The sequence below is a fragment of the Callorhinchus milii genome, unplaced genomic scaffold (genome assembly GCF_018977255.1).
Source record: "Callorhinchus milii isolate IMCB2004 unplaced genomic scaffold, IMCB_Cmil_1.0 Scaffold6, whole genome shotgun sequence".
Lineage (NCBI taxonomy): Eukaryota > Metazoa > Chordata > Chondrichthyes > Chimaeriformes > Callorhinchidae > Callorhinchus > Callorhinchus milii.
The window spans coordinates 29,343,297-29,369,025 of NW_024704747.1; the positions used below are offsets into that span (position 1 = coordinate 29,343,297).

At 40.6% G+C, this 25,729-nt stretch overlaps 1 protein-coding gene across 1 annotated transcript in view; it reads left to right on the plus strand.

Annotated features, from left to right (window-relative positions):
• Positions 1 to 25,729, plus strand: part of lrp2a (low density lipoprotein receptor-related protein 2a) — a gene marked incomplete at its 5' end in the record, with an annotated part of 78,695 nt that overhangs the window by 15,422 nt on the left and 37,544 nt on the right. The window contains 26 exons of the mRNA XM_042336250.1: positions 3,258 to 3,368; positions 5,229 to 5,342; positions 5,689 to 5,805; positions 6,031 to 6,177; positions 7,598 to 7,714; positions 8,249 to 8,377; positions 8,858 to 9,027; positions 9,287 to 9,510; positions 9,814 to 10,020; positions 11,493 to 11,695; positions 12,397 to 12,537; positions 13,746 to 13,949; positions 14,102 to 14,294; positions 14,953 to 15,078; positions 15,593 to 15,723; positions 16,098 to 16,235; positions 16,494 to 16,775; positions 18,062 to 18,301; positions 19,108 to 19,227; positions 19,307 to 19,423; positions 19,756 to 20,133; positions 22,761 to 23,009; positions 23,483 to 23,694; positions 24,249 to 24,433; positions 24,983 to 25,211; positions 25,342 to 25,519. Of these exons, the coding sequence (XP_042192184.1) occupies positions 3,258 to 3,368; positions 5,229 to 5,342; positions 5,689 to 5,805; positions 6,031 to 6,177; positions 7,598 to 7,714; positions 8,249 to 8,377; positions 8,858 to 9,027; positions 9,287 to 9,510; positions 9,814 to 10,020; positions 11,493 to 11,695; positions 12,397 to 12,537; positions 13,746 to 13,949; positions 14,102 to 14,294; positions 14,953 to 15,078; positions 15,593 to 15,723; positions 16,098 to 16,235; positions 16,494 to 16,775; positions 18,062 to 18,301; positions 19,108 to 19,227; positions 19,307 to 19,423; positions 19,756 to 20,133; positions 22,761 to 23,009; positions 23,483 to 23,694; positions 24,249 to 24,433; positions 24,983 to 25,211; positions 25,342 to 25,519 (4,662 nt within the window). The remainder of the gene's footprint in view (positions 1 to 3,257; positions 3,369 to 5,228; positions 5,343 to 5,688; positions 5,806 to 6,030; positions 6,178 to 7,597; positions 7,715 to 8,248; positions 8,378 to 8,857; positions 9,028 to 9,286; positions 9,511 to 9,813; positions 10,021 to 11,492; positions 11,696 to 12,396; positions 12,538 to 13,745; positions 13,950 to 14,101; positions 14,295 to 14,952; positions 15,079 to 15,592; positions 15,724 to 16,097; positions 16,236 to 16,493; positions 16,776 to 18,061; positions 18,302 to 19,107; positions 19,228 to 19,306; positions 19,424 to 19,755; positions 20,134 to 22,760; positions 23,010 to 23,482; positions 23,695 to 24,248; positions 24,434 to 24,982; positions 25,212 to 25,341; positions 25,520 to 25,729) is intronic.

Consider the following 25,729-nt stretch of genomic DNA (forward strand, 5'->3'; position numbering starts at 1 on the left):
AGTAGGTGGGCTTAAATAATTTACAATATTTAAAATTTGTTCTGAAATACCCCGAAAATATTTGTTTAGCTTTGTTGCTTCACCCTGCCTGGAACACTTGGAATATTTAAATTTCTCAGATATTGGTTTCCCCATCCATTGTCCTCTGCTGCGTAACAGGAACGCTTTACCTAACCGCAGGGAAATACCTGATAACAGGTCTCTACTGTTTATTACAGGTTTACTTGACTGGGTGAACATTCCCACATTTAGTTAGCAGTAAAATGTTAAAGAGAAGTAGGGTAGAGCATTGAAAGTGCGACTTGGTTTGAATTTTGTTATTATTTTGTCCGAAACCATTGACAAAAAACATTTCTCAGCAACGAACAGTGGAAACTTGTTATTAGAATGTCTTCTATCACCAGGGAAGAGCTTTGAACAACAATATCTCTTTCTCTGAGTTTACTTAGACCATATCGACTTTATCTTGAGAGGTTGCAGTGAATATAAACATGGTCGTTGATAGATTATTTACAATCTTTCACATATTGTCATGAATGATAAGTAGATCATTGTAAATACCAAATGGACTGAACTGATTTCAAAACCTTATTAGATTTTACAGACTGGTATTAAGGTCAAGTTCATGTTCTGATATCATAATTAAGGGGCAACAAAATGTTTCTGCAATTTGGTCATGATAAAACTACAGGTCTTGAGTTGTTGTAAAACTCTTATTCTGTGATCATTATCTCAAAGAGTATCCTGTGTCCCTGCTGAATAAAATGACAGGGAGTAAAGTAATAAAATTCACTGAAGCTTGAAAAGTAGGTTTAGGTTTCCAGTCACACCGCAAACACAAAAATGATTTGGTGCATTATCTCAGAAACATTACAGAAAAATGTATGAAGGACCATATATAATACAAAAAATGGAGTCACTCAATCCACGACTGTTTGTGGAAGTCTGCCATTTTGTCCACAGTCAATTCACTTTACAGTACATTCTGAGAAGCACTTTGAGACGTCTCGAAGGCGTGGTAAGGCGCTGTATCAAATGCAAGGATTACAAAGAATTTCGGTCAAATATCTTTTCATAAAGGAGTAGGCAAATGGAATGAATTGTGTTTGTGGATTGTGGTGTTAAATGGTTAACTTCAGCTCCACAGATAGTCTGGTAGATACAACGAAGTAGCACTAGTACAGTGTGGAAGGTGGATCCCTGTTTGTGCTGAGTTAGCTGGCTCCAGCCAAGGCAGCAGTTTTCTAAACGGTATCTCAGTTTAAAAAGCGGGAAAAATCAACCGGTTCCGGCACCTAATTGCTATCCAGGGACCCCTACTGGATTATGTGTATGTGTGTGTGTGTGTGTGTGTGCACGCATGTGTGTGTGTGTGTGCATATAGCAGTGAAAACAGGTTCTGATTCAGCTGTTATAGTCTACATCTATATGGGTGAATATTCTGCCAAATTCATTGTCAAGGCTGATGTGAATAAAGGTCTTCGGAAAGGCACCGGGGGCTACACAGGGAAACATAACCCGTAGAAGGAACAAACAGTCAAAATGGCTTTAGCAGAGAAGTGGGTTAAGGGGAGAATATGGGACAAAAATTTGCGGAAATAAATCTTTATGCCGCGTTTTCTTGTTCCTTACTTCCCTGTTCCTTGTTTGGGGGAATCCTGAGCTAGAGATTTCTCAATGGCTGTGATCAGTCAAGAGGGGTGAGACTTGACTATTAATTCTTTCAGAGCAGTCTAGCATGAGAAATTAGCGGTTGTGAAATGTACTGTAACCGAGGTCAGAGCAGAGGTATGAAGGAGTGAGAGTAGTTGAGAGACGGTTTGGGCAGGAGGTGGATGAATGCCAATGGAGAGGGATTCAGCGACTTGAGATTTCATTCAGTGTCTGTTTTGTTCCAACAAAGTAACATTTTCTTCATGCTATTCAATTATGTGCAGAGTTTCAGGGTCAAAACATGCCAGACAATGGCTGAGGGGGAATGTGCTTCCTGTCAAGGATCAGTCTCTGATCCATTTAATAACTCCTTGGCGCATAATCGCTTCATCATTAGGTGCTAAAGGAGAGAGAAATGTATTGAAAAATATTGTCCAACACCGAGACTGTATCCTGACCAGATCGGGTCATTGAGGAAACCGTCCACTTTGCTGATCAGAGTCAACACCTCAAGCTTTGAATAATACTCTTCTTATTTTGTCAGAGAATGTTGTTGATATGAACCACGGACTGTGCTAAGTAACAATAACAAGGGCAGTGCCCCCATCTGTTGATGTCCATGCGTGTTGCTAGGTTCTGTCTCTTTGCTGCTCTTTGAATTTCACCTTATACAAAACACACAGTCACTACACTTCACAGTGTGTCCTGTGAAGTCTTTTGAGATGTATCAGCCACGTGATAAGGTGCTATACCAAATGCGAGGATTATATTATTATCATCTTTGATTTCCCAACTTGATTTGAAAAGAGAGATAATGGAATACTATTGAGGTCTAAAAAAAATGAACATGTCCAACAAATGCTCTTAATGTCTCACGTTCAAAACCTCTGAGATGTTCCCTGAAATATTCCAAAATAGATCTATGAAACCTCTTGTTGAGTTGAGCACTATAGTTTATTATGATAATCCTTGCACTTAATCTAGCGCCTTATCACAACAACGTTGAAATGTCTCAAAGCACTTCTCAAGATTTCCTGTGGCGAGTGGGCACTGTGTATTTTCAGGCAATAACAATAATTTACAAACAGAATTCAGTCTTTATTTAAACTAAGTTCCTTGAAAGTTGCTTCAGTGTTTCACAAGGACCAGCCTGTACTGCCGCCTATTCTGTGGCGGCTTTGATTTGTCAACAGTTTCTAATTCCAGTGTGAACAGAAGGGATTAGTGATGGGATAGTGCTCGCATTTAAAATGTCTGTTGGTAAATCGTTTGCTAAATCGTTTGTACTGCGTTGGTAAATCGTTTGCTGGTGAAGATATGAGGTAAGGCAGCAAGCAGACTTTAGCAGTCACTTCCTGACATTGAATTTTCCCGAATTATATCGGTCTGAGATTGATGGAGAAGCTCGGTGAATGGGTAGGAATAGGACACATGAGGGTGTGATCATCTGAAGGTCAGAATATATCATGGATGTCACAGAAACCTCTGGATATTCTATTGCTATGAATTACACTTCATACATTGTTGATGTGATGCATCTGTCAATTGTCATTTCTGATGATATGAAGCAAATTACATTTTTCCTTCTTTGTCACTGCTGTTAGAATATCCTGACTGCACTGAGTTGAGCTGTTTGAGTGGAGCCTGTTATAACCAAAGCCAGAAGTGTGACGGAGTGCTGGACTGCAGGGATGGAGCAGATGAAACCAACTGTAGTATGTACTGCTTCTCTTGTGCTTCGATTACATCAATATACATGTTATAGCCTCAGAATTAATAAGCAACAAGTCCAGGCTATCATAAATATAATGGGGACAGGCTACAACAACAACAAAATTAGATTTGTATAGTGCCTTTCATGTTGGGAGGACATCCCAAGGCGCTGGACAATCAGTGTTTCGGGCTATATAGGCCAATTTGTAATTAACATGGTGGGAGGTATTGTTATCTTATTAAACATTTCCTCAAGAGAAAAAAAANCAAAGAGCCATGAGTTACTTAAGCCACATGTTTACTTCACAACTGAAAACTTGGCCAAACATTTCCCTCGCCCCGTCTATAAAGATTGATACTTTCTTTCTGACCAAGACAGGCAGTTGATAAGATGTTCAATCTTTTCAACAATGGGCTGGCGGGTTGAGATTGGGACTCAGTGAGTAGCTATCAAATGCACAGACACATAACACCAGTCAGTGAACCACCTCCTGGACAGGCTGGATCCATCGGCTTTGACGTCTGAGACTTTTACCGAGATGCCTCGTTTCATCACGAATAGCCTCGCTCTGATTTCCCTCAACCCCCAGCTCGGGTCCAAACCCCTAACTGTCCAGAGACTTGGGATGTTCTCCCGACGTGAAAGGCGCTGTGTAAATGTCATTTGCTGTTGTTGTTCTATTTATTCTGTCTACAAAGATTATATCCAATTACTTGCCTTAATACTGAGTCCCTTTCTACTTTAGAAGATTACTTTATTCAGCAATCTGCTAAAGTGCCTTCTGCACAGTGGGGAAGCTGGTATGTTCCTTTGGTAGATAGCGAGGTTGTCAAGACCCTTCTCTTTTCCCAACAAAATACTGTGAAATATTATTAGGCTCACATTTTGATGTGCAGTGCTTTTTCCAGAAATTGTGTTTTTTTTGTTAATTAGCCATGCTCCCCATTATAGTAGTTTTTCAGCCATCTTGTTCATTTGACTTGGTGATTGCTCTTTGCCTCATTATAGACGGGGTAATAGTCATTGTCATGAGTTGGGACTGTTCCTCTTTTCTACATAACCTGCAGTGCGATGTCTCTTGTGATGTTCTTGCACTTGGAGTAGGAATCTGCCCTCCACATAAGGAGTGCCTTTTGTACCAGTGCCTGGTGGAAATCTTTATGAATACAAAGGGCATGTGTGTTGCTACAGAGGCAGAATATCAGGCCCATTATATCCGTATATTAAATTACAACAGTGCGGATCATTCAGCATTTACCAAATATTGAAGTAAATTCTTGTCATTAAGAACTCATTCTCTTCCTTTGTTTCCAAGATGTGGTAACTCAATCATAGGTACAGTTTCAAGATGCTCAAGTGGACATTTTGTCAACAGACTTTTGAACCTAGGCCTTCCAAGTCTATATACTATGCAGAATTACATTTGTAAAGCGCCTTTCACATCGGGAGGACTTCCCAAGGCGCTGAACAGTCAGGGCTTAGGACTATATAGATTAGAACTATGTCATAGAGAAGATGTATCCACAGGATATAGAATCCCTTACCACAAATCACCATCTAAGCCAAGTCCATAACAGTATGGAAAAGGAATTGTTTAAAAATTCGAGGGAAAACTATTATAAGGGAATGGGGAAGATCAGGGAGGAGGAGGAGGGAATGAGGTTAGCGTGGAGTGGCTGCAATAATGTGAGAGCTGGCATCAGTATAGATATGATGAATTGAAGTTATCAGAGAGCCTCAATTTAGCAGATAGTTTAACACTTAACAAACATAGAATGATTTGCATGAACTAATGTGAAAGCTGTTTTTTTTTTCTCCTTTATTGCCCTCTTCCATTACACTCCATTCCAACCCTTCCCAGCTAATAGATGCATCAGAACACAGTTTGAGTGTGCGAGTGGAGACTGTATTCCAGAGATCTATGTGTGTGACCACGATGATGACTGTGGGGATGGGAGCGATGAGCAATCTTGCGGTAGGCCATTTGCTCTTTTTATTGTTATGTAATTGTTATTTTGATGCACATGTTGAGTACAAATGCTTTATGAACAGTTATAATAATAATAATCCTTGCATTTGATATAACGCTTTTGACATTTTCGGGACTTCTCAAAATGTGAATTACTTTACAGTATATTCTGTGAAGCGCTTTGAGACTTCTCGAAGACGTGATGAGGTTCTATATCAAAATGCTAGGATTGTTATTATATTATAAATTCCTAAAGTTGCATATGGGTCTGAAGTTCTATAACTTCAGGGACAGAGTTTACGTTTGAGCTGTGACTTGTTGCTGATTGACGATGCTGATCCTCTGCTTTCAGTCTATCCCAGTTGCAAAGGGAACTTCTTTACCTGTCCCAGTGGCCACTGCATTCATCAGGCCTGGCTCTGTGACGGAGATGATGACTGTGGAGACAATGCTGATGAAAGAGGATGTGGTAAGATTGTGCACTCAATCCATGATGGAGTCCTGTAGCTCAGTGGTTAGAACTGAATGCAAGGATTATTATTATATTCAATCCTGTAAATTTACCTTAGACCAAAACTCTTACTGCAATGTTAGTTTAATTATCAGGTCAGTTTTTAAGCATTGTTTCTGCATTTTTTTTGTTTTGCTGTTCTACTATAATCTCAAATACTTCTCCGTTAAATATCCTGACTAGAAAATAGTGAACAAGAGGAATGTTTCCCAGGAAAATGGAAGTGTCCAGGCTCCCAGCATTGTATTCCTATCGACAAGATCTGTGATGAGACTGTGGACTGTCCTTTTGGAGAAGATGAAACTAACATCACAGCAGGCAAAAACTGCAGTGAGTAGAGACCCGAGTGCCTGTGTATGTGAGGGCTACACTGGTAGCGACATTATAACGCTGGTTTGCTCATTACATGGCTTTCCTGCGAACCCACAGTGACTGTCTTGAGCACGGACTGGCTGTCTTAACACATGACAGAGTTGTAAAGACTTGTTTGTCCTTTTCTGTTGGTCCTCCTGCCTAAACATTACCACTTTCCTGTGCAATTGTGCCTTATTTATATAATGGATCGACGCGAACGCTAAATCTTACAATGATTTCGATTTTGAAGCATTATTGTAGTGACCCCAAGCTGATTGAACTGTAGATTCTCGTGACTCAAAACACGATCCCATTATGAACTGGCCTTCAGCCTTGTCAACAGTGAAGGAAGGCCTCCTGGTTCTGGTAGCCTAGTTAGCCTGGTTCCAATTGACCCCATCTACCATCGCTCCACTCTTTCCACACCATTAATATGCGCCCTAATGGAGTTGGCTATGATACCATGACAGGTGTGGGCTCGAACCCCATACGGGTCAAAGTCAGCCTTTAAATGCTGGCTGTCCATCGTCTGTGAGAAGCGCAGCCTCGGCACAAAATGACCCAACAATTATTTCAATATCGAGATGGAAAAGTATAGAATAAATCCATTGTTCAAAGTTGGCTTTCACATTGACACACTTCACCTGTAATATAGTGAGCCAGATACTAATCCTCAACCCATCAGAAACCTAGCGGCCTGGATACTTAATTAGGCAACTCATGTTGTGGGACTGTTCTGTTCATCACCAGTACAGGTTACGCAGAGAAAAGTCACCGCCGGTGACTGCCTGGCCCATCTACGCAGAGCTTTTAGCATCGATTTGATGCAATTTTCAGCTCTAATTGATATTAAAAGTGAGTTTGAATTTAGAAAATTATGATTTGACACTGAGGTGGGCTCAGAATTAGCCACAGTGAAACCAAGGACAATTCCAACAAACCTGTTCAATTACTCCCCACGAGTCTACGTGTTCCTGGATTGTCCATTGATCACCTTTAAGCACTAACATGTGATGAAGTGTTTAGCATCATTTAGTGGAGCTCTGAGCATGATTCAGTTGCCCATGTGGAGAGACAGAGGGAGAGAGCGTTCTCCTCAAAATTTAGCAGGAAATATGAGTCGTTTCCTGCTCTGAATTGCACTCCACTGAATGTTGCATTCAGCTATACAAATAGACACAATAAACTGGGACAATAACCATTAGATTATGGTACAAAGCAGCATGTTGACTAGGTTAACTGCTAGTTTTATTTCTCTCCTTAGAATGTGGTCACAAAGAGATAAGGAAATCATGCAGGCAGGCAGGCTGATGATCATTGTTACCATGTAACGTGCATTTATTTCTTTATACAAAGCCTTCCTCTAATTCCCCGTTATCTGTTCATTTCCTTTTAGGTATAAGTAACTGTGCTGCTTTAAGCTGCGAGCATCGCTGTCATGCCTCACCCACAGGTGGGGTCTGCTATTGCCCTTTAGGGTTTGTCATCAGCCCCAATGCTCGCTCCTGTGTTGGTGAGTGAGTGCCCTAAGACGAAACTGTTTCAGTGAATTTGGGGATGTGTTAAATGGTGGTGGAGTGTGACGGAATGAGAATGACCATTTGCAAAATTAAATTTAAACTTTTATCTACATTCGGGGGCCTGTTGCGTAGTGGTTAGAGTGCTCCCCTCGCTAGCGAGAGGACACGGATTGGATTTCCGGGCAGGGCGAAACCTTAGGCAAGTTTCCTCACTCTGTACGCCTCTGTTTACCTCGCAGTAAGTAAAATCCTGGTTGTTAGTCGATTGCCAGATCGCTTTCTGGGGGTAATTAATCTCTTTCAAAGAAAAATAATAATAATTTGGTGACTCAGTCCAAGACTGTTTGTGGGACGCTGCTGTGCGCAGTTGGCTGCTACATTTCGCCCACAAAATTCATTTTGCAGTATATTCTGTGAAGCGCTTTGAGACGTCTGGAAGTCGTGATCAGGCGCTATATCGAATGCAAGGATTATTATTACTACATTTATAAATGTTTTGGAGCTTGCTCTCCTTCTTCCTCATGTAGACTTTGATGAATGTAAGCTGTGGGGGATCTGTGATCAGTTATGCGAAGACCAAGTTGGGAGCCAAATGTGCTCCTGTGTGGAGGGATATGTGCTGGAGCACCACAAACACTGCCGGGCAAATGCATCAAGTACGTTTTCATATCTACTAGTCGGTTACTTTGCTGTTTTAGGACTTGCTCTTTTCGGTTTGAAGCACCTCAGAATGCTCTTCGAGTCTGACCCTATCGTTACCAGCAGCAATAGGGTCGCCTCACTCCCTCCCTCGCCTCCTTCAAGGCCCGTCTCAAGACCATCCTCTTCAACCGTGCCTTTGGCCACCTTCCTACCCCCCCCACCCTCCCTGCCCTCCACCCCTCCTGATCCCAACCCCCAGCTCAGGTCCAAATCCCTGACTGTCCAGCGCCTTGGGACGTCCTCCTGACGTGAAAGGTGCGTGTAAATGTCATTTGTTGTTGCTGTTGTTGTTCATGCTGAATTTGGATGAAAATAATTCAGGGAGAAGTAGATTCTTATGATTTAAAAAGTATAATTGACACTTATGGAATTTGATCGACTTAAGAGTAACAGAACACTCTCTGAGGCTGAGTTTAATGTGAAATGATTTCCAGCCGGAGTTCCATCCATTATCTTCTCCAATGGACGTGATTTGCTGATGGGTGATATTCATGGGATGAACTTAAAGATCCTCGTGCAATCTCACAACCGGGGGATAGCTGTTGGTGTTGATTTTCACTACCATCTTGGGATGATCTTTTGGACAGACACAGTTCAAAATAAGGTAAGTCAGTATTCCATAAACTGAGGCTCAGAATTGATTATTAATAATAATAATCCTTACATTTGATAGAGCGTCCTATCACGTCTTCGAGACGTCTCAAAGCGCTTCACAGAATATACTGTAAAGTGAATTGACTGTGTATTGTGTGGGCCAAGTTAAGTCTTGTTGCTTCACTTTCGAAGCCAAATGGTAAAAGTCAAACTAACTTGTGCAGAAGAGTTTTCTTTAGATTTTCAGAAGGTTTTCCTTGTTTTATCAGGTGTTCTCAGCAGATGTCAGTGGCTCTGGAATCCGACAGGTTTTAAATGTTTCCGTCGACACTCCTGAGAATCTCGCCGTGGATTGGGTCAACAATAAACTGTACGTGGTAGAGACGAGCATTGACAGAATCGATTTGGTTGATCTGGACGGAAGCAACCGTGTCACAATCATTGCAGAAAACCTGGGCAGTCCACGAGGTATTGCTTTGGACCCCACTGTAGGGTAAGGACACATCCCTTGAGTTAATAATAATAACAATCCTTGCATTTGATATTGCGCCTTATCACATCTTCGACACATCAAAGCACTTCACAGAATATATTGTAAAGTGTAGTGACTGTATTTTGTGGGCGAAACCCGGCAGCCAATGGCACACAGCGACGTCCCACAAACAGTCGTGGATTGAGTGACCATATTTTTAAAGAAAAGATTCTTGAAAGTTATGAACGGTGTAAATTTTAATGGGTTATAATTAATTAAGATTTATACGATGATGGGTTCATTAACTAATTAATCTCTCTTCAGCTACATGTTCTTCTCTGACTGGAACGATGCCTCTGGGGAACCCAAGCTGGAGCGTGCCTACATGGATGGAACTCATCGTTTTGACGTGGTGAAGACCAAGCTAGGCTGGCCAGGCGGAATAACACTGGACATCATAACCAAAAGGCTATATTGGGTAGATAGCCATTTTGACTACCTTGAGACAGTGACTTATGATGGACTTGAGAGGTAAGCTTTACAAAGGTACACAGGTTGGGCCATGTACGGATTACAATGTACTTGCCTAACCCAACTATTTAGCAATACCTGGATGAAGTACAATTATTATGATGGAGTAAGGCATTATTTTCGAGTTTGACAGCACAGTGATTAAAATGTGGGCATTTCAAAGGCTGCCAACTTTAGATATTAAATGCCTGTGCCCATTCTTATTTTAGGAAGAATAAAGTGTACAGTTTGAAGAAGGATATGCAAACTGCTCTGATTTAACTTGACATTCCCACATTTTTTAAAAAAAGTACTTATTTGTAATATGGAACGCTACTTGGATTATTTTCACTTGGATTTGTAAAATTTCCTAACCAAAATTGCTTTTCCCTTGTTGGAAAAGAAGCATAAAAGATATGAACTCCATAAGCACATTCTAATCCGAACAATGACAAAATAACAGCACATCAATATCTAAAATACAAATGGAAGTGGCCGGGAACACTCAGCAGGTCAGGCAGCATCTATGGAGAGAGGAAAGGGAGTTAATGTTTCAGGTCGATGACCTTTCATTGAGTGTTCCCAGCTACTTCTGTTTTTATTCCAGATTTCCAGCATCTGCAGTATTTTGCCTTTTGGCACTTCAATATCTGTTATGTAACATTTGCACATTTCACTTTTACAAAACATTCACCTACGAAGCTTTAGTACATCAGTGTCGACAGATTGCCTCTGCCTTCATTGCCAGGCTTCTTACGCCAGTCTGTTGGTTAGTGCTTTCCATCAGCTGACTCCTTACGCAGAGAAATTGTTTTTCACTCTTTGGTTTGGCATATTGAACCATCGCCCAACTATTCGCCCCCCCACAAAATACACACAGCCACGTCACTTATCATTATATCCTGTGAAGCACTTTTGAGACATCTTGACGATGTGATAAGGCGCTATGTCAAATGCAAGCAATATTATATTGCTTTCTCACCCATTTCATAAACCAGATGACAATCATCTCCACATTTGTCTATCACAGACACATGAATGTTCCACTAGTTGTGCATCTTGTGAAGCTGTTTTTGTGGAGTAGGTGTGAAATAATTATGTATCATTATGGGGAGGAGGAAAGAATTATGTGAAGCAAAGGTAAGAGATATCAGGGGCAGCAGGAAATGTTGGCAGTTAATTATCAGCATAAAGAATTCCTCCATCAGGAAACAGCACAGGCCTGATTGACACTATCCACTGACCCCCTTCACTTGAAGAACTTGCCCAGTGTTTCACCCTGGCTGGGATTTGAACCCAGTCCTCTTGCTTGCGAGGCGAGTGCTCATTGTAAACCTCAAGCCCTTGTTTGCAGATATTTGCTTTTCCTGATCAGCAAATATCCATTGGAATTCCAGCCCCACTTTGTGCTATTGAGACCCAAGAGAACAAACATGTGCTCGGCAAATATATTTTGTTGTCGTTGTTTATGATATTTTTTGTCTGTCGTACAGGAAAACTGTCCTTAGTGGAGGTGCAGCCATCCCACATCCTGTCGGAATAACTCATTTTGAAGATAAATTGTATTACACTGACTGGACTAAGCTGGGAGTCATGAAGTCCAATAAGTTCACAGAGAGCAATCCACAAATACTCTACCAAACTTCACTGAAGCCATATGGAATAACTGTTTATCATAGACTCAGACAACCATTTGGTAAATTCAATTCTATACAGTTTTAACCAAAGTCCGATATTAATGCAGGTATAAAAATTGTAGGTGTAGTAGAGCATGTTGTGAGACAAAAATATATTTTGATATAATATTAAATATCTAACAGGAAATACAGTATATAGAAATAGTTGCTATATCTCAGTCTGCTACCTGCAGGCAAAAAACTACTATTCTAGATTTCAAAGCCTAGAATTGTATGAGGCAATTTCTGAAGAAGTTATTTTTATTTTTTTTCATCCCTGGAATGTAAGAATATTTCTTATAGAATAACTTGTCTAGTTCTTGGAACTGTTAACCGTGTGTTTATTCAACAATCTTGATAAATTTTTAGATTTTTATGCAATATTTGTACATTTAATTGTATTCAGTACAGCACTATTAAGCACCATTAACATTTTGATTAATGTGTACTTTGATGCAGATACGTCCCTTATGTCCACTATAATGCAACATCTTCAATCTGATTGAAACTATAGTCCGTACTCTCAAGACCCTCCTTATCGACCGAACCTTCTGTCACCCTCCTACCCTTTCCTGCCCTCCACCCCTCCTGATCCCAACCCCCAGCTCGGGTCCAAATCCCTGACTGTCCAACGCCTTGGGACAGCCTCTCGATGTGAAAGGCACTGCGTAAATGTCATTTGTTGTTGTACTGATGTGTTCTTGCTTGGTGCTGTTTTCAGTCAGGAATCCATGTGGCAGTAACAATAATGGATGTGAGCAGATATGTGTCCTCAGCCATGGAAGTGACAATGACGGCTTGGGTTTCCGATGCAAATGCAAATTGGGGTTCGATCTGCACAGTGATGGCAAACATTGCTATGGTATGATTTTTTTTTTGGTCAGCCGGGCGGCTGACACGTGCAAGAACCCATCATCGTTGCTTAAGAGTTTCCAAATCAAGCTGAGAATTCCATGCCTTCTTCCTACACATGGAAATCCCAGCGATATATTGTTGGAATGGAATGCTCTCTCTTCTCTCTCTCTCTCTCTCTCTCTCTCTGGAGGGACACATCCTGCTTACCTAATTCCGGAAAGTATTAGGAGCAGGTTGGCAAAAGCCAAGTCTTGGTGGGGGGATGGGGGAAGTCCAGCGTGTGCGTTGGGGTAACTGCTGGAGCCTAACCAGCTAAACCCACATAGTTTGCCATTGATGTTGCAACAATGCTATACTTTAAACTGTGTAAGGGCTGATGTGTGTATGGAGATTTCCCTTTGAGATACTCTGCAGCATCCTCTCATTGTCTATATACAATTTCATTAACCCAGTACTTTAGTAGTAATTCATTGCTAGAACTGAGCAATGAATTACATGGTGGGGAACTTCATGGACTAAACAAAGCACAACACAAAGGACCTTTGTGGACTGGAGAGCATCCACATAGACAACAGCACAGACAAAGGACTGCTGTACAGCGGGGAATTCCACTGCTACAGAATTGGTCTTCTCTTCGATCTGTCTGTCAGCGAGATCAAACAGTGCCCGTCAATTGAGGCCATTAAACTTATAGCTTAATATCTTAACCATCGATAAGTTAAAACATTTTTTTTTAAAAAAATGTGAGACCATTGAACTATCATCACTATTATTTTCACTTCCTTTTAAGGTTTTTGTCTGGTAAACATGTTTTATGCAAATGTTAAATGGATATAAATGCCAATAGTTGTTGTTACACCGTGGGTGATTAAGTGATAAACTAAGCATTTTATTTATTTTATTAGGCTACGTTCTCACTGTGGGCACAACTGTTAGTAAAACTGACGTGATTTCCTGCCTCGTGTTTCTAAAAGTTTAAAGATTTGGCTCGTAAACTAAACTGAGAATAAAGTCCTTCCTGTGGGTTTTATACAAATGTAAATACAGAGCAATAGCTAGTTAGTGATCAGTGAGTAGAAAATGTTCAGAAATCAAACTGAATTTTATTTTGCTACCATTTCTTCTTCACTAACTCGCAGTCCATATGTTTTGTTGAAACACTTGCAAACGATTAAGTTAAATGCGTTTGAACATTCAGCGTTCTGTCTTTTACAGTCGTGTCCCAGTTCTTGCTGTTGTCATCGCAATTGGCTGTGCGTGGAATTCCCTTTAACATCTCTTCACAAGAGGATATCATCCTCCCTATCACAGCAAGCCCTTCGTTCTTTGTGGGGCTTGATTTTGATGCTGTTCAGAGAGCTGTCTTCTTCTCTGATTTAAGACAGAACCTGATTTACAAGCAAAACATCAACGGAACAGGTAAGGATTGGGTTTACTGTACATAAGAACATCTCTTGTATTAGAGACCGTTTGTACACGTTAGCGCAAGAGTTGATATTTTGCGATATTCTCAAAGGATTTGTAAATAGTCAGCAGATGTACAACAGTTGTATTTTGTGCCTGATGTTTAGGCAGAGAAATCCTAATTACCAACAGGGTGGACGCAGTAGAAGATTTGGCCTTCGATTGGATCTCAAGAAATCTCTACTGGACGGATGTTCGCTATCGTAGCATTTCTGTCCTGAGACTGGCTGATAGATCCCGAACAGCGATCATTGAGAACCTGAACAATCCCAGAGCTATTGTGGTGCATCCAGTGATGGGGTAAATTACATGACAGAGTTTGTTACATATGGAGGCAAAGGTGCCTTAATTTTCTAGTGCTGCAGTGAAAATTCACTAATAAGGTCTGCAAACTGACTGAGGAATTATGACTTATTCATCAGTGAGTGACGTTAGCTATTCAGACCAACACAAACTACTGTACGTGTATAGGCTATATTTATTTATTGCCATCATGTTCATGTTGCCAATGTATTACTGCGTAATGAAACTATAATAATCCTTGTGTTTGACGCAGTGCCTTATCACTTCGTTGAAATGTCTCAAAGTGCTTCACAGGATATACTGTAAAGTGGTGTGACTGTACCTCTTTTAGTGGGCAAACTATCCAAAATAATTTGTGTACATATAGTATTTTGGACATGGAACGTCTCAAAGGCACTGCATTTAACATTGTGGCTCACTTACTGAGACACGAGTCACAATTTTGACCTCTGATCAATGATCACACACCCAGGATGAGAGACGTCCGTCTGAAGTATTTATATTACCATATCGTATAATATTGAAATGAAAAGAACTGCAAAACAAACATGAGGGAGTTCAGCACATTAGCAGGTTGACCTTAAAGTGAGTTTCCAGTACACTCTTTAGCAATGCTCTCTTCTTTCACATCTATCACCATTGTATTCACTTCCAGATATATCTTCTGGACAGACTGGTTCAGACCTGCAAAGATAATGAGAGCCTGGGGCGACGGGTCAAATGCAATGCCAATCGTCAATACAACACTGGGCTGGCCAAATGGTTTGGCCATTGACTGGAGGTGAGACGACCTGATCATCACAGGCTGATTATAATGATTGAGAAGGCAATGTTTGAACATTGGTATTGAAACAAATGTACAGAATCCATAAAGACAAACACTAGAATAATTAATAATAATAGTCCTTGCAGTTGATACACATCAACAACGAATTGCATTTACATAGCGCCCCTTACACAGGGCAGCGTCCCAGAGCACCTTATCATGTCGTTGAGACATCGATAGCCCTTCCCAGGATATACTGTAAAATGGATTGACTGCTATTTTATGGGCGGGAATGCGGGAGCTAATTGCACACAGCAGTGTCCCACAAACAGTCGAGACCAATTTTTGGTTACTCAACCCAAAACTTTATAAGAATGCCTATTTAACAATGATCCATCTAGCAGCCAGAGAATGGATAAATCTACGTGTGACCTGTTTTTCAGCTATTATTAATTTTTAATGCATTTTGTGTATGAATTTTGCACTTCAATCTGTATTTGAGCTGAAACCAAACTCTTGTGCTTTCTAGCTCTCAACGACTTTACTGGGTGGATGCATTTTTTGATAAAATCGAGCACAGCACCTTCAGTGGTTCAGACAGACAAACTCTTAACCGAATCAGTCAAATATCACACCCCTTTGGTCTCACAATCTTTGGTGGTAAGTTTGCTACAGTGTGAACATGTTATCCAGTGGCTGCACATTCTGTAAAGCTAAACTTTTCTGAGAAAATGTACGCTATGATCATACTTTCATTTACAGTTATATTAAGCTGTATGCAGGCCAGAAATAGAATGATTAATAATAATCCTTGATGTATTTGGATTTGATGTAGCGCCTTATCACGTCTTCGAGACGTCTCAAAGTGCTTTTATACAGAATATACTGTGAAGTGAATTGACTGTGTATTTTGTGGGAAAAACTTGGCAGCCAATTGCGCACAGCAGTGTCCCGCAAACAGTCGTGGTTTGAGTGAAAAAAAATTATTAGTTAGCATTTTACATCAAAGGAATTTGTTGCCTTTTTTTCCCTAGGATATGCATACTTTACCGACTGGAGATTGAAAGGAATAATCCGTGTGAGAAAAACAGACGGTGGTGAGATGACCATTATCAGAAGAGGCATCAACTACCTTATGCATGTCAAATCATTCGATGCTTCAATCCATGTTGGTAGGTCTAAATATTGAAGTCGTTGCATTTAACTCTGTCCAAAAAAAGGCCGGCAATCAAACTGCATTGTAAGCTCACAATGAATATTTCACTGGAGCTAGTGGAAACCTTCAAAAAGCCAATTGTCCCGACTTTGCTTATTTTCCTTCTGACTTAATATCAAGAAGCTCTTGTTTTAATGAATTTTTACCTTGAACAGAGAATTCTCGAGTTGTCCACATATGGATCTAACAGTTTACTGACGTACTTCTAATGCAGGTTCCAACTACTGTAACAGGCCGGCAAATCCCAATGGTGACTGCAGCCATTTCTGTTTCCCAATACCAAACTATCAGAGAGTCTGTGGCTGTCCCTATGGTATGAAGCTGGACTCAGACAACATGAACTGCGTCGAAGACCCATCAAACGAACCACCCACCCAACAATGTGGTTCCTTTTCGTTTGCTTGTGCCAACGGCAGATGTGTGCCAAGGTACAAGCACTGCGATGGGGTGAATGACTGCCACGATAACAGCGACGAACTCAATTGCGGAACTCAAAGTACGTGGTGTTGAAAATTGCACACGATGTAACCAGGGCTCCAACATAACCGGGGAGCTTATGGAACTCACTTACTGCGTTCAGAGAGGGCCTTAATTTGTCCACTTGCATAAGATCAAATTTATCTTTCAGCACCATTAATGAACGCATTCTTGGGCAATGAAAGTTAAGGAAGTTATAAAATGCTACAGAATGAGATTAATTGTCCAGCCTTTTCACAATCCCGGACTTCTCTACGCCATGGTTAATTAAATTCCTAATTATACCTACCGATTGGTATTCGTTATAATTCATTGTGTTTAATGAATCCATCCTGAATGATACTTCCTGCAGGGCTCCAGGTCAAGCAGTTTCAGAGTTCTGAAGCCCAGAGAAATCTTTCTGACTTCGCAAAACTCATCATAAAATCAGCATTTTACTCCACTTCTTTTGATTAGTGATCAATGACTAAGAGCCTAAACAATGTCTTCCAGTGCTCCGAGATGCTGTCCTGCATGAAGGGCGCTATAGGTTATTTAGATTCCCCAACTTGAGAACTGTGTTAACTATTATTGATTGACTAGTTCTGACCTTATTGTTTTGATCGATTTGATTTTTACCTTTAGATGTATCATTATATCTCTCCCCCCCCGACACCTTTAAATTATTATGCAAGAAAAAAAACTATACAGTTACTAAGGCACCTGTTATTATGAAACTTAACTGGCTTTGCAACTGTGATGAAATCACGGTTTAATGACCATAAAATATCAATAGAATTAGGTCCCTTAGGTCAAGTCATAGAGCGTAGATCCTACTAAAATATGTATATTTTGGAAAAATTGCTTCTTTGTGACAATATCCATCAAATTTTAATATACATTAATATACAATGGAGTTTCAAATCTAAAACATGGCAACCTTTTGATACGTATTTAATGGTGCACTTAAAAAAAGCGCAAAGTTGCTGAATTGAAGCCAACTATATTCGTATTGAATGATGCTAATAATGCTACAAATGAACTAAAAATAGATTGTACAATTTACCAAAGTAAAGCACAAGCGCAGGTTAGAAAATAAAAATAATAATAATAATAAATTGGTCACTTCAATCCGCGACGGTTTGTGGGACGCTGCTGTGTGCAATTGGCTGCCGGGTTTCGCCCACAAAATATACAGTCAATTCAATTCACGGTGTATCCTGTGAAGTGCTTTGAGTCATCCCGAACAAGTGATGAGGCGCTGTATCAAATGCAAGGATTATTATTATTACTAAAACATTTTTTTGTTGCTGATTGCAAACGTAGACACCACCTGCTCCCCTGCTGCCTTTACCTGCACTAATCACCAGTGCGTTCCAAGCCACTGGCGATGTGACGGACAGAATGACTGCATCGACTCCAGCGACGAGCAGAATTGTCCAACGCGTGGCCCTGTCTCCTGCTCAGGAAACTATTTCACCTGCTCCAACAACAGGTGTGTCCCCATGAGATGGGTGTGTGATACCGACAACGACTGTGGAGATGGCTCGGATGAGCTCAGTTGCAGTAAGTAGATCAGTTTATTCAGCGCACTGTATATCACGGCTTCTCAGGGTATTTTGAGTCTCGCCCTTTGTTGAACTTTCTAACCGTGTTGCTTGTGACCTTACAAAATTGAACTCTTTTCTTTTTTTCCCCCCCCCCAGTTTTGTGGTTATCTCCTAAAAGGAATGTTGCGAGAGACACTGTTGGCAGTCTTTGGCAATAATTTATACAGCTGGAAACAAGATCTAGCACTAAAGATTACCACTGTAACATTTAACAAAAGAACACATTTAGAAACTTGAGTGTAGGATTGTGGAAGATATCCTCCAGGACTAACTTGCCTAAATTATGCAGTCAGGAAATCTATCATCAGGCTGTGCTGCTTAGGGCAGGAGGGAAAGTCAGCCAGCCAGAGTTTTCTTTTTAAGATTGACATTCCAAAACATTATCAAATGCATTGATTATTATTATTATTATTATTGAAAAGCCTACCTTTTGTTGCCTGCTCCACATCCCCGGTCCAGCCCGGCTGCCCCGACATTGGCAGTCGGGCCTTCAGCCTCTCTACCCCCATCCTTTGGAACTCCATCCCACACTCCCTTTGCCTCGCTGCCTCCCTTGCCTGCTTCAAGGCACGTCTCAAGACCCTCCTCATTGACCGTACCTTCGGTCACTTTCCTCCCCTATCCTCCACCCCTCCTGATCCCAACCCGCAGCTCGGTTCCAGATCCCTGATTGTCCAGCGCTTTGGGATGTCCTCCAGACATGAAAGGCTCTGTGTAATTGTAATGTGTTGTTGATGTTGTTGCCTTTCTTGTAACTAACAGATTTTACAAGCACTTGCCGGCCCGGACAGTTTTTCTGCCCAGATCATCGCTGCATTGACACATATTTTGTATGTGACGGTGATGAGGACTGCCAGGATGGGGCAGATGAGCAGGGCTGTGGTAAGTGCTTAAATCTTAGCGTTTAAATACAGATTCCATTACGTTTCAAATCATTAATCTAAATCTGTTTCCCTTATAGTGTACAACTGCACTTCCTATGAGTTTAAGTGTGCCAGCGGAGACCGATGCATCAGCAAGTTCTACCTCTGTGACGGAGTATTTGACTGCAATGATCAGTCTGATGAGGTTGACTGTCGTACGTATAGCAGCTCAATACTGCAACAAATCCCTCTGACCACATACATCAGCGCTTTTAGGTTCTGATTTGAAGATGCTCTTGGTGTTCCTAAAGTGACTGTTTGATAATAACCCAATTCCGTATCGGTTAAGAAACTTCCCCTATCCATTATTTCTGTAGTTGATCTCAAAAGCATAAATGGGTTCTCTACCTCCAATTCACTTTACAGTATATCCCGTGAAGCGCTTTGAGACATCTCAAAGATGTGATAAGGCGCTATCTCAAGTGTGAGGATTATTATTATAAGGGAATGTAAAGATCCTCACAATCTGTTGTTTGTGGTTTTGTAGCCACTCGATCTCCTGGCCTGTGTCACCAGAATGAATTCCAGTGTCAGGGTGACGGAGCTTGTATTCCCTCATCCTGGGAATGTGACGGTCACGGAGACTGTGCTGACGGATCCGATGAACATCTCAGCTGCCCACCCAAGACCTGTTCTTCTAACTTCTTCCGCTGCGACAATGGGAACTGCGTGCACAGGGGCTGGCTGTGCGATGGGGACGATGACTGCAGGGACATGAGTGATGAACGGGATTGTCCCACCCAGCCCTTCCGATGTCCCAGTCACCAGTGGCAGTGCCCGGAGCTCAGCGTCTGTGTGAACTTGGCCAAGGTTTGTGACGGGACGCCAGACTGCCCAAACAGTGCTGATGAATCGCCACTGTGCAGTAAGTACTTTACTTTCAATATCCCCCACAATGGTAGCAGTTCCCTATAATGTCTGCACTAGAGCTATGTCACAAGTGTAATGAACATGACTGGCAATGGAGGTGTGAAGAGGAAATTGTATGACCTTACAATTGTTACACTAATGAGATACCTTCCGAAGATCACGGGTCCATATCACTTCCCAACAACAACGATAGCCCCTCGTTGCGTCTCAGAGCACTTCAATTTGCCCATTCTCGATAGACAAGTATTTCTACAGCAGATTCTTGAATTGTTTTGTGAAATAATTGCTATGTAAACACTTTATCTGAAGTGAAAGGAAATCCATACCTATTATCCTTTAGGGATCATAGGGAATAAAGAACGCAGCAGTTTCAGAACAAATAGGCAGTAAGTAGGGTATATCAACCAATATTTATTTCAAGCTCTTGTGCTCAGTAGTTACATGTTAAATTAGCTGTTCATCATAGTACTGTCATTGAGTTTTCGTTTTAGTATTTGCAATGTTTCTTTAAGTGTTGTATCGACAGCCATGTTTTGCTTAACGTTGAAAATGAGTGTTCGTTGATGGGAACAGATTAAGTACTTATATTTCATTGTATTTATGCTCTTGATGACATTCATTATTTGCAAAATGAATATCTTAATTGGATGTGACTTCATCGTCTGACAGACGCCAATTAGAGGTGATCCTCAGAGTAATCTGTCCCAACATTTATCCTGGTCACTCAATCCACAACTGTTTGTGGTACGCTGCTGTGCGCAATTGACTGCCACGTTTCGCCCACAAAATATCCAGTCAATCCACTTGACTTATATTCTGTGAAGCGCTTTGAGACGTCTCAACGATGTGACAAGGCGCTATAGCAAATGAAGGACTACTATTATGGTTATGATAGAATGCTAAACTGAAAATCATTTTATTTTCAAATAATTGCACCACTACATGTTTGTCAGTAGATGAATATAAATGCAGTTGTTAAACATATCCATTTATAATAGGTTTTACCTGTGTGCATTGATTGTTATTGTGTTTGCGAACTTTATTTCTTTCTTCCGTTAAACATGCTTTCAGATAAACTTATGCAAGGTATGGACTAGTTTTGTAGGCTCTCTCTCTCTCTCTCACACACATTATTATCTTGGCTGTGAATAAATTTAAATCAATGTTTGAATGTGGTGAATCCAATTCATTTAGTTCGCCTTCAACCATCCTGGCAGTCGCTTGACATATCTTTCCCCGAACTGTATACTGTAATGTGTTATGCAAATTGCTTAACCTACCGACCCAGTTTAAACAATGACTCTGCAATACACTAGACTCATGATGTAACCTATCATTTCTACTAGTTGTGCCCAAAACTATTTTGACAATGTCTGTGTCAGGATTGGCTCAAGTCTGGCGTGAATTAAGACTTTTGATAACTTGTTTAGGGAACTTTTCCAGGAACTTATTTGTTCAGTGTGGATTTGCAAATTAAGCGGATTTAATTACTGAATGAATACAAAGTAGTGAGATAGCATGAGTAAGTGTTACCACATGCCAGCTTAAACCCAGATGCTGCTTGTTTGACACAGTGGTGTATGAAAGTCTTTCTAAATTAACAGGATGATTTCACAAAAGAACAAACATACAGTATATACTCTGAAGTGCGTGCCATTGATAATCATTTCTACATCATTCCAAAGTTTGAATTACAGGTTTAGATTCCAATGATAATAATAATCCTTGCATTTGATATAGCGCCTTATCACGTCATCAAGATGTCTTAAAGCGCTTCACAGAATCTACTGTAAAGTAAATTGACCATGTATTTTGTGGGCGAAACGATCAGATTTTCTTGTGAATAGGAACACTGGACAATGCAAATAGGCACCTTATCTTACTCATCATCTATATTGTGCAGTCGTGTAGTTCAGTGGTTAGAGCACTCGCCTTGCGAGCGAAACCTTGGGCAAGTTTCCTTACTCCACACACCTAATAATAATCCCTCCAAAAAAATAAATTGGTCATTTCAATCAACGACTGTTTGTGGGACGCTGCTGTGCACAATTGGCTGCCGCGTTTCGCCCACAAATATACAGTCAATTCACTTTACACTCTATTCTATACAGAGCTTTGAGACGTCGAGAAGATGTGAAAAGCGCCATATCAAATGCAAGGATTATTATTATTATAAGATTGTGCTAATGGTTAATAAACAAAAAAGTGATTGGGGAAAATGAGACACAATGAAATGGCCTCGAGTGTAGAAAATGTCTATTTCTCTCAGGGTTTCAGATTGAAATTGATGCACATTTAAAATGTGGTCAATTCTTCTATTGTACATGGTCCCAACACAGTAAAGCTATTAAAGAAACAGATAGGTAGTTTATAATTTTGGAATCCTGTAGGATACCGTTAGAACATTCCTAAAAGAATTCTGGCTTTGAACATGGTATGTGAAAAACTGTTTTACCGTGAAAACTTTACAAAATTTGTATGACTTGTGATGGATTATTTTGCAATAGAATGGGCAAAAGCTATTGTGATAGTTGAATATTGATTTTTTAAAAACCTACTTAAGGAAATGTCAAATTGTCCCCATTAATATTTTGCTGTTCTTTTCGTTGATTTAAAATCTAGATATGGAGAGCTGCTCGGACAACAACGCAGGCTGTACACATCAATGTATTCAAGGTCCCTTTGGTGCTCAGTGTGTCTGTCCTGATGGTTACCTGCTTGCCAATGATTCCAAGACCTGTGAAGATATTGACGAGTGCAATCCCCCGGGTTTTTGCAGTCAGTTATGTTACAATGAGAGAGGCTCTTTCAGGTGCACCTGTGGTGAAGGCTATGATCTAGAAGCAGATCAGAGGACCTGTAAAGTCTCAGGTAAATCTCATATTTATTTCTACAGCTAAAATCTATATAGTCTTCCCGAGATTTTACCTTGCATGAAAGGACCTTTGTTTGTTCCATGAGTTTAAAGTGGTAACTGTTTTACTTTGCTGCTCCGAGAATCTTAGCTAGTTTCACACATTGCAATGTCCTTTCAAATAATTTTGATGCTGCGTTAATCGAATTGTATGCAAAAACATACCATCATTATACACCTGGAACTGTAACCTTCACAGGATTTTACTGTAAAGTGCAGTGACTGTGCATTTCAATGCCTCGTGCTTGTACCAATTCAATTCATTGTCCGTCGATTATCTCAAAGAGTTCTGACGAAGGTCATCAGCCTGAAACATTAACTCGCGTTTCCCCCCCCCCCCCCCCACCCCACAAATGCTGCCTGACCTGTTCGCTGAGTGTTCCCAACCACTTCTGTTTTTATTTCCAATCTCTGTTGATTTTTTGCCTAGACTCCCGGGATGCTCTGTTGCTGGTTGCCACTGGAGGTCAACTCATTTCTGATAACATCAGCGCTCGACCAAACTATCTTCGCTCTGTGATCAGAAACGGGAGGACCATCGTTGCGGTTGATTTTGATTCCACAAGTGGTCGTATTTACTGGTCAGATGTTACTCAGGACAAGGTCTGGAGCGCTTTTCAAAATGGGACTGACCAGAAAATTGTAAGCATTGGCTCAATTTTATACCTTCTAGTAGATAAAGGCATGAACATGAAAGGCAGTTTCCTCTTGGTTAGTGTGTCTACGTGTTAGTGCTCGTGTTAGTGCTCGTGTTAGTGCTCGTGTTAGTGCGTGTGCTGTACTTGCTAATGTAGCACAGTATATGGAAGGTTATGAAAATGGATATGTTCTGGATTAGCTATGACTAACTATCACCAAATTATAATTTTGACATTTTTCTAAACCTGTATTCATTTTAAAGCCAATTTTTATGGTCGGCCCACAAAATAAAATCTCTTGATTGAATATCTCTTGATCTATGTCATAAAAATCAAGAAATAGTCAATCTTCTTGATGCTTGGTGAGCTAATGGTTGGTCACCATTGTTTTAAGGGATGCTTAATATTGTTGTTGTTGTTAATATCTCTTACAGTGTTCAAATTCTTGAGTAAATCCACGTTTCAGCACTGAAAACAATGCCAGTGATGATTTGTTCTGCAGGAAATAATAACAGTGATTCTGCATTCTAACCCAGACTTGTACCTCTTTGCTAACAGATCTTTGACAGTGGAGTGACTGTCACGGAAAACATAGCTGTGGATTGGGTAGGACGCAATCTGTATTGGGCAGACTACATTCTTGAAACTATTGAGGTGTCAAACCTGGATGGCAACCACAGAACCGTGCTCCTCAGTGAGAACATCACCAACCCCAGGGGACTGGTGCTGGATCCCAGGAATGAGTAAGACAAAAAATATTCAAGATTTGGCTATATGTACGTTTGATATGAGCAAATAGTAGCCTGAGGAGGGAACAGTGGATGTAATAGACATGTGGCTTTGTATGATGTGATCCATTTAAGAGCCTTGCATTGCATTTGCTGACTGAATGATGGATACGTCAGTCACGGCTCAAAGATAACAATTTGGTTTGAAACTAACAGGGTCTAACGGTGAAACGTTGGGCAAGTTTCCTTACTCCTCATGCCTCTGTTTACCTAGCAGTAAGTAGGAACTCATTTGTTAGTTGATTGGCGGATCAATTATCTGGGGGTAATAATCCCTTTAAATAATAAATTAATTAATAATTTGGTCCCTCAAATTTTGTGGGACACTGCTGTGCATAAATGGCCTCTGTGTTTCGCCCATAAAATGCACAGTTAATTCACTTTACAGTGTATTCTGTGAAGCGCTTTGAGACGTCTCGAAGATGTGATGAGGCGCTGTATCAAATGCAAGGAATATTATTATTGTAACACTTTGATTTTAAACTGTGTAACTTTGCTTGGCAGTGCTCATTTAATGTTCTGGACAGACTGGGGTAGGAACCCACGGATTGAAAAGGCCAGTATGGATGGCACACAGCGGACTGTCATTGTAAGTGAGAAGATCTTCTGGCCCAATGGACTGGCCATAGATTATCCAACGAAACTACTCTACTTTGCTGATGCCTACTTGGATTATATCGAATACTGCGACTACAATGGAAACAACAGGCATCAAGTTTTAGCAAGTGACTTGGCAAGTCAATTAGGAACAAGTTTTTTTATATGTATATTATATACATTTGATCTTGCATCAGCACTAAATATTTCATCTAAAAATGCATTTTTTTTTAATGTAAAGTATTTTGGAATTGTACCTGTTGCAGGTCCTGAACCACCCACACGCTATCACTATTTTTGAGGACTTTGTGTATTGGACTGATCGTTATTCTCACCGTGTGATGAGAGCAAACAAGTGGCACGGAGAGAACCAGACTGTACTGATCTATAATATCTATTATCCACTGGGCATTGTGGCTGTTCACCCTGTGAGGCAACCTCCCGGTAAGGTCAAACATCATCATACTGACGTATGACATTGTGATTGGCATCTTCTTTGTAAGGCCATGTTGTCAGAGCTTTAGAACAACACAGCTTGCCTTTTACTATGGTGCAGATACTTACCTGCACAGTATACACACACACACACACACACGCGCTTCAACCTGTTTTATCCCCATCCCTAAATGAATGTCAAGAATAAACACATAACAC